Raw genomic sequence first — 8,383 nt, forward strand, 5'->3', positions numbered from 1 at the left:
GGGAAACCTCCTGAACCTGCTCCTTTAGGGATGAGAGGTCTGTTTGCACAAGACTATTCTGATTTTTGCCTCAAAGTTAAATGACTCTTGAAGAGCTGTTTTTGAAACAAAGAGGTTTGGAATTCAGCAAGGGTGCAATTATTTAGGGGGAGGGGTTGTAAAAAGTGACAACAGTTTTATACTCTTCTCAAGTTAGAGCCACTCGAAAGGTCCATAATTATAACTATGGCATTCAAGACTGATTTCCTAGAAGTGTCACTAGGAAAAGTAAAGTTTCTAGTTCATGTGTTCGATGTCATGCTGACGTGTCAAGCTGCGATGGTGCGGTGCTATGCAGGAGTAAGGACAGGAGACCACGGTTTCTATTTCATACTCTTTATTGCCAAGAGTTCAAAATGGTCAACATAAAAAAAAAAAGACATCTTGATAATAAATACTGCTCTTGGGGCTGTAATAAATAAAAAGTTTATTAACAAGGAATGCACTTTTCCAGCCACAAGTGTATTCAAAAATAACCAAAAAAAAAAAAAAAATATGTATGGCCATAGTTCACAGTTAAGCAGCCAAACAAAAGCTGCTCTGATTGTAGCCTTTCAACAGCGAGGGAGCTTCCTCCCTCTCCCTCCCCTTCAGGAAGTTTATTCACAGTTCCAAGTCTTCCAACTGAAAACACTCTCCACAGAGAGAACTTCAGAGTCAATGCGTCTGTCTGCAAAAACTGTCCGATAAACTTTGTAAAGACAGGTATCTCAGGAAAAACTGTACTCGGCTCCACACTTAAGATTGCCCAAAGCCAACTGTCCACCTTAGGCTGGTCTGGGTCCAGCAGTCCAGCAGGCCACAGACGACTCGCATTCGTACCAGCACCTGTCCGACTTCTCTAACATGTTCCATTATCCCTCCACTGGCTTCCCTGTTGATCTCACAGTGGAAAAGAGCCCCCACGAGGTCCGCTCTAAAAGAGGTTTTTCAGTTACATCTCTGCAAGAGCATGTTCAGGGCGTATTCCATTCGATGTTTCAATTCTAGCGAACAGCCAGACATCAACAGGGTCGTCAGTCTGAAAGTTGTAGATATCCTGTCTTCGTTGATGTATGTGAGAAGGTATTCTTCATTTTGGTTACAGATAATTATTTTTGTATGATCGTGGTAGAAATTCACCTTTAAAAACATAGACATAGACATTAGAGCTTGCTAAATAAGAAGTAATAAAGGTTCTGCCAAAAAAGTAAAGCGGCTAGGTAGAAAAAGATTTTGGGACCTAGACATGTAGGTCCACAGAAGGCTTGGTTACCTGAAATGTGCCGTCATTGAAGAGCATCATTAAGGCTTTATCAGACTTTAACCACTGAAGGAGGTAGAGCCGAGGTCTTCGAATGTCAGTAACACTAGGGAGATCGCCACCCTGGAAGAAGTCAGGAGAGGGTTAATGCCTCAAACTTAAGCCTCAGAATGGCCTCAAGATTCCTGACCGTGCCTCAAAGAGTTTCTGACTCTGCACTGAAATCTAAGGTAAGGCATGAGAATCTAAACGAAACCAACTCCGAAGGGATGCAGATGCTACTAGTTCTAGACTGCTCCCCACCTCTCTACTGAGTCATGGTACTTACATCCATGAGGTTCTCCTCCATGTAGTGAGAAAAGTATTTCAGCACCGTCACTTGACTAATAAATTGTTCGGGGGCATCTGTTGCTGGGAAAACAGAGCATTGGCCAAGTTCCGCATAATAGTGAACTGTCCTAGAAACCGGGAGGGAGAGAAAAGAAAGATTAGAAGCAATTCATCACTGTTTCCAGATTTCCTTCGCACAACAGCAGAGGACTGGTAGGCTGGGCTAATCGGACATACTTACTTTTTGTCTGGAAGGAGGCTCATGTGAGCGCCGTTGTTGAAAAGGACACCAACAGTGTGGTCTGAGAGCTGGTATCCAAAGCCGTATTTGTTGGAGTAGTCGACCCATTTGGTGACCCACTGAAAGGACGTGCTCAACTGCTCTTTGGGAATACAGTCAGCTTCGGGCATGTTTTCTAGACACCCTCGAAGGACTCTTGCCACTGTGTCTGCAACACTTCCCATGGTGCTATCCTCAAGGCCTGCAAAGTCACAGAAACGGAAATGACAACATTGTTTATAACATTATACCCCAGGATCAGGAAATGCTGTTTCCCTCCACTAATTTGAACGGCAGAGAAATAGAAATCATGGTTACTCGATGTCTTTCCCCTAATTCTATAATTTTATTTCTATGTTAAATTAGATTACGGAATTGACTCGGGTTACTCAGCCCTAGTCTTACGCTTTATTTAAAGTACGGTTCCGAGCACTTACATTCACTGCTGCTGCTGCAGCTGCCCAGCGTCCCTCTAACTATCATCCGGATTGCATCTCCAATCTGCTGTTTGTTTTCCACTGCGGATGTCCCAGATCTGGCGAAGGTAGTGGGAGGAGGCTGGAGCTCCTTGAAGGGGAGAGAAGAGCCATTCAGTGAGTCAAGGGGCTAGGTCTATCTCTATTTGAAATTTCAGGTTCACCTAAGACTATAATAATTACTGGGAAAGCTTATCAAAGAGCAATGGATATAAGCCAGAGAAGTCAGCTGCGGTATCCTGACTTAGAAGCATTGCCTCAGCCCCAATAAACACCAAAATGCTGGCTGTCCAAGACTGGAAATGACCGTTTCATTCTGAGCTTCCCTAACATACCTCATCTGTTCTGTGTTTGCTGGGTTGCTGGGTTATCGACGTTTTCTTCAAATCGTGCCGAAGCTTGTAGATGTCTTCATCTTCCTTAGACACTTTATCTGTAAGTCAAGGGAAAGAATCGGGCATGTTAATTTATCTCAACAAGGGTGGAACAGAGTTAGGGCTATGTCACCAGTAGCCTCAGCTGCACCTATGCAGGCAGCACACGTCAGTGTTTACATAAACGAAAGCTATCAATTAATTCTGTTGTATAGTTACTCGGCTATTAGTGTCTCGGAGGTCAGCAGTACACAAATATGATGGAGAAATTACCCTAAAGGTAAGGTCTCCACTCAGTCACATCAGACTTAAGGGTGATCTAGGATATGGAAAAGGAAGAGGGGGTCTGGAAACTTACTGTGTGTGTCATTATATCTTGCTTTGTCCTTTTTGCCACCAAAAAGAGCGGCAGCAGCTTTCTTAAAGAAATTCTTAGCTGGGCTTGACAAGTGGAAGTCTGGAACTGTGTGGCAACAGCTAGAAGAGAGCCTGTCTGGAGTGAAGCCCTGTGGGACCAGAAGAGACAGTCAGAAACCTCTCCAGCCGCCGGGGCAACGGCACGCAATTCTAAAGAAAGGTCAAAGAGTGCGCTGACCTGCAGAAAGAAGTCATGCCGAATGATGTCATCCAAACTGGGGCGGTCCTCTGGGTTTTTGGACAGCATGCTGGCTATCAAGTGCTTGGCGGGGGCCAGTAATGAAGACGGCATTGTATATCTTGCTTCTCTTATGCACCTGTACGTTTCTTTCAGATTTGTCGTTTCGAATGGAGGTCTTCCTAGCAGCATTGTATACCTGGATACACAGAAACAGGCCTTCAGAAATGGTCGACAAGGAACTCTTTGAGCAATCACCACTGAGTCAGATTTGCTCTTTTCTTTTAGGCATTCTGGTGCATTGACTTACATTACACAGCCTAAGGCCCAGATGTCTGATTCACAGCCATGTCCTTGTTTGTTGAGGACTTCAGGGGAGAGATAATTTGGGGTTCCACATATTGTTCTGAGGAGACAGAACATAGCACGATCTCGTTAGGAACTATGACTTTAATTAAACTTGTTTCACCGGGGATGACTCAGTGGGAAATGAAACTTGAAATTCTTTGCTCAATTTCTACTTAACTATTTTTTTTTAGTGCTTTTATTTGACCCCAAGCTCCTTTTGGTTCTGTGTACAATTTTCTCAGCCCATATGACGGAGTGTTTTTAACCAAATGAGACCAGATAGTGTGTGTGTGTGTGTGTGTGTGTGTGTGTGTGTGTGTGTGTATCACACAAACTTAAGCATTTATTTTATTGATTGCCTTAATAATCAATTCAGAGGTGTAAGTTACCTAACACAGAGTGGACATTGGCTCCTTTTCAGTAACACTGCTGTGGTGTGCAGACTGTGGTGTGAACTTACTTTCTGTGAACTAATAATAGGGGTGTATTTGGTCTCCACAAAACCCAGGCAGGACATGACTCTCACCTCCTTCTGTGTTCCAAAGGTTCCAGTCTGGCAGCCAAGCCGAAGTCTCCAACCTTCAGCTCCATGGCCTCATTAATAAAAAAGTTCCCTAGAAGGTAAACGAAACCAAGTGTGAACTCCCTTGGAGGCCTGCATCATCCACACTGTCCACCGGAAGGCACCCAGATCCCAGTCTGCAACACTAAAAAGCCCAGAGACTGGAAAGCCCTACCAGTCTCTAGCCCCTCCCCCAGCCGCTGCAGCAAAAAGCTTACCTAGCTTGAGATCCCTATGCAAGATTTCTTGTTCGTGAAGATACTTGAGTCCCGACACAATCTGCCTGAGGTAGTATCGGACTTCTGGCTCTGTCAACACCTTTCTTGCTTTCAAGATATGAGCCATGGACTAGGAAGAGAAGAGGGGGAGGGTAAGGGAGAATTTGTCAAATGAAGTTACGTAGATCAAGCTTCCCTTTGCTGGACTAGTGATGCAGGCTCATATTGTGGGAGAATAATTAACTGCCAGGGCTAAAACCGCAGATAGAATGTAATGCAAACACCACCCGGGCTTTCTGTTAGCAAGCGCGCTGACCCAGGAGTTAACACTCACCCTTCTACTGCAGTACTCCAAAAGGATGTAAATGTTTTCTTTGTCTTCAAAGTAGTGGTAAAACTGCACTACATGCTTATGGTGCAGGATTCTGTGAAGCTCAATTTCTTTGTCGATCTAAGAAAAAAAAAGCAAGATAAGGCTTATTAGCCTCTCATCGTGTCTGGAGAGACAGTGCTTACACATTCAGAAGACATTTTTCTAACAGGGTAGGGCCATCCCTGCACACAAAGAAAATACTTTACTCAACAGTCATACGCACCTTTTCCCTTTGATGAGGTTTAGCTACTCTGCTGTGAGGGATAATTTTTGCAGCGTAGACTTTGTTGTTTGTCAGATCTGTCATTTCGTAACACTTTGCAAATCCACCCTGAGAGGAAACAAAGGCGAGATGGAATTGAGCATGACAAAAAGAAAAAAGGGAAAAAAAAAAACCCAAAGGACCAACGTTTAAAATAAGTGATTATCAAGAAAAAAAAATGGGGGGCGGGAGCAAAAAATTGAGGAACAGAGAGGGTGGGCAGAGCGAAACAATCTGCTTTGTAAAATGGTTTTTCAGGAAGGGAAAGGCATTCCTGGAAACCAGTCCAGTTTTCTCGTTTCCCCTTTACAACGAACTCTAAGGAGAAGGGAATGGAGGGGAGAAAGGGTGGAAAAATGCCCTCTGAAGAAATTTGACAGGCTAGCTCCCCCGGGATCAGGTAGTGAGAGCCCGGGTCAAGGTAGAACGTCCTGAGTCCTCCTTCGTAGACTGGGAGGAAAACATAGACTGAGGATGCACAGCCGATCCCCAGCGCTCAGAAGCCCAGGAGAGCAGGAGTGGGACCCACGTCGCTCAGGGAACCAGACAGCTGAAGGAGCGAGAAAAGCGGGCGCTGGGTCCCGGCTCGCTCAGCTTGCCCGGGCAGCCCGCCCTCCCGCCCCGCAGCCTGGCGCCCGCGGCTCCTCACCTTGCCCAGCACTTTGCCCCGGCAGTAGCGCTTCCCCGTCGTGGGGTCGACTATAATCCGCGAGATCTCGGGTCCGGAGTGAGAATGGTGATGATGGTGGTGTGGGGCCGCCGGGGTCACCTGGGCTTGGGACTGCCCGTCTTCAGAAGGCTGCTGCGGTCGCTTCTTCTTTGAGTCCCCGCCGCAAGCTTTGCCCAGCGCCTGCTCGCACATCTTGGTGCCGGCGGCCGGCTGGTAGGTGATAGTCCGCAGGAGCTCCATCGTTGCCTCGCTACCCGACACTGCCTACTGCCACCTCCGAGGCGCGGACACGCGTCCGGTCTAGCCCTGTCCTTCGAGCCCTATCGCTCTCCCTACTCTCTAGTCCGACGTCCGGCTCCTCTTCTGCGAGCGAGAGCCAGCAGCGAAGCTTTAAATACGCGCCTGCTGGGTGGGGCGGGGCCTCGTGACGTCACGAAGAGGGCTCCACCCACCGGCCCTGGAGTGCGCACTATGGATAGGTGCCGGGTAGCTGCGTGGCTGTCGCGGGCTTTGGCCTGGCCTGGAGGCGGCGGTACGCAATGCTCCCCCGTTTCGTCGAGTGCCCTTACTTTGGACGTAGAAAACAGAATCTCAAGGGCGAACGCCCTGTCTCGGTCCTGGCCCGGTGGGGATGCGGGGTAGCAGCCAGGCGAGCGGCCAGGTTGGCACTGCCCTCCTGACAGCCGTGCAACCCGACACGGGTGTCATCCAGCGAGCCACTCGTGGCTGCACAGGGAGACACGAAGCTCTTGGGGACTTCGGCCACCTCCACCTAGACTCCAATCTAGGACCCCGTGGACGGGGAGGCTCAGTGGCTGGCCCCGCGGAACCCGGCACCAGGCAGACTCAGAGCAGCTGAGGAACGAGGTGCAATCCTGGTCGTAGATCCGGGTGACCTGCTGTGGCGTGGGAAGTGTCTGAGCTCCCTGCAGCCTCTTCCTTTCGCCTGATAAGTGACCCCTGTCAGAGGCCAGGCTCTTAACCTTGGAGAGGAGCGAGGACTTGACGCCCGGCGAAGGTTTGGTACGCAACAAGTCTAAGCAAGATCGCCATCCTGTGGAATTTTTCAGAAAAACGATTAACGGTCTGAGTGGGCCGAGGTTCGTTAGCAGCAACTTGAGCTTCAACAGTAACGCTAAAAGTGTTCTGTTGCTAATTATGATTTTACAGTTGAAGTCATCTATGACTTCTTGTTCCAACTAGGTGATTCAGATTGCGTGGATCTCATGTCACTAAGCGATGTCACCGCCCTGGTACAGAGTCAATCCAAGGTCCCACTGTGGGGTAAAGCAGAAAATAAAGGCAGCTGAGCTAAAGTGTGGCTGTCAACAAGCTCGATTTTACTGTTCATTTCTAACAACTCAGAGATTTACCCTTCTTCTTTCTTCCAACGGCAGTGGTGCCAGCGCTTCTGGAGTACTCTTCAGTGGGGAATTAAACTCTGGTAGCTATTTCGAAATGTCTCTATCATCTTAATACAATCCCGAATCAGAAATACGGCCATATTAGAGGAGGGAAAAATATTTTCCTTCTACCCTTCTAAATTATCGCTGTGGTTCCTCAAACAGGGCAGATTAAGTGCAGAAACATAAGTTTATTCCTTCACAGCGAAACGAGTACCCTCCGACGTGGCTTAGAATTGAGGTTTGAATGCCATCAGAGGCAAAACACAAGTGTGGGGAAAGACAGGAAAAGAAGACAATCAGGAACCAGGGGTAAATAACCTAGACCTGTGTTACTGTTTTTCACCGATAAGATTGTTACTTAGAATCATTCTTTTTGGCTAGTTCTGGAGACTTTCTCAGGACTCGAGACTTCTTTTAATAAATGTGATTTTTTTTCCTTACAAAAGAGCAGTGCGCCATTTTCAGGTCTTCCGTGTTTACCCACCTCTTAATTCACTTCAAACATCCTGATTCAGCAATATATTGAGGGTGACCTATTCTAGTTTCCCGCGGGCATATTTTGAAGTGACATAGTCTAGTCTACAACTTTCCCATCTTACAGGTGAAGAAACTGGGTCCTAGACAATTTAAATAGCTATTATCAATACATTTTTCGTAGAGCCATGAAGTTTTGTTAAGCCAACTACATGCTCAGCCTGTTGTCTCAGTTGACAGTTTGTAAGCAGTTACTTTGCACAGGCTTCCTGTCTTCCAAAAATACACAGGCCTTTAATAAAATACCAAGACTGAGTCCTTGCCAACTGGGAAAGAATGACACATAGACTTCCAAGTAAGGGTAAATGGGGTTTCCTCCAGACCACTATCAAACATAGGTAAATCTAGTCTTAACAGTTAAAAAGACATTCACCTCAGGTACTCCCAAAACTATCCAAGCACGCTTCCTTAACATTGCAGAGTGGACAAGGCAAGATACTCTCTCTGTTTTAGTGCTTTAACTCACTGCAAGCCCGGGCATGTTGTTCACAAAGGACAGGAGACTTTAACCCAAGATTATCCCAGGTTTGAATAATAGGGAGGCGGGGCTGGAAGTGGAGAAGCAGAATTACACAACTCCCCTGCTTTATTCATAAACTTGGCTATGACCTTTGTTCCCCAGCCTGGACGAAACCATTGGATGGGCCTGCTGGTTGAAGAAGACCACCTTACT

The 8,383-nt window shown here is 46.9% G+C and overlaps 1 protein-coding gene across 1 annotated transcript; it reads right to left on the bottom strand.

Moving 5' to 3' along the window:
• Window positions 1–359: 359 nt before the first annotated feature.
• Plk2 (polo like kinase 2) lies at window positions 360–6,144 on the bottom strand. Its single transcript, XM_032898905.1, has 14 exons — window positions 5,750–6,144; window positions 5,062–5,169; window positions 4,800–4,916; window positions 4,466–4,595; window positions 4,212–4,299; window positions 3,648–3,743; window positions 3,338–3,536; window positions 3,101–3,248; window positions 2,704–2,801; window positions 2,330–2,459; window positions 1,854–2,094; window positions 1,611–1,740; window positions 1,295–1,405; window positions 360–1,161 (listed from the first exon to the last, which is right to left on the bottom strand). The coding sequence occupies exons 1-14, from the start codon at window positions 6,008–6,010 to the stop codon at window positions 970–972; spliced, it is 2,049 nt and encodes a 682-aa protein (XP_032754796.1). The 5' UTR covers window positions 6,011–6,144; the 3' UTR covers window positions 360–969.
• Between the last annotated feature and the right edge of the window lie 2,239 nt (window positions 6,145–8,383).

This window comes from Rattus rattus, chromosome 3 (assembly GCF_011064425.1).
Source record: "Rattus rattus isolate New Zealand chromosome 3, Rrattus_CSIRO_v1, whole genome shotgun sequence".
NCBI lineage: Eukaryota > Metazoa > Chordata > Mammalia > Rodentia > Muridae > Rattus > Rattus rattus.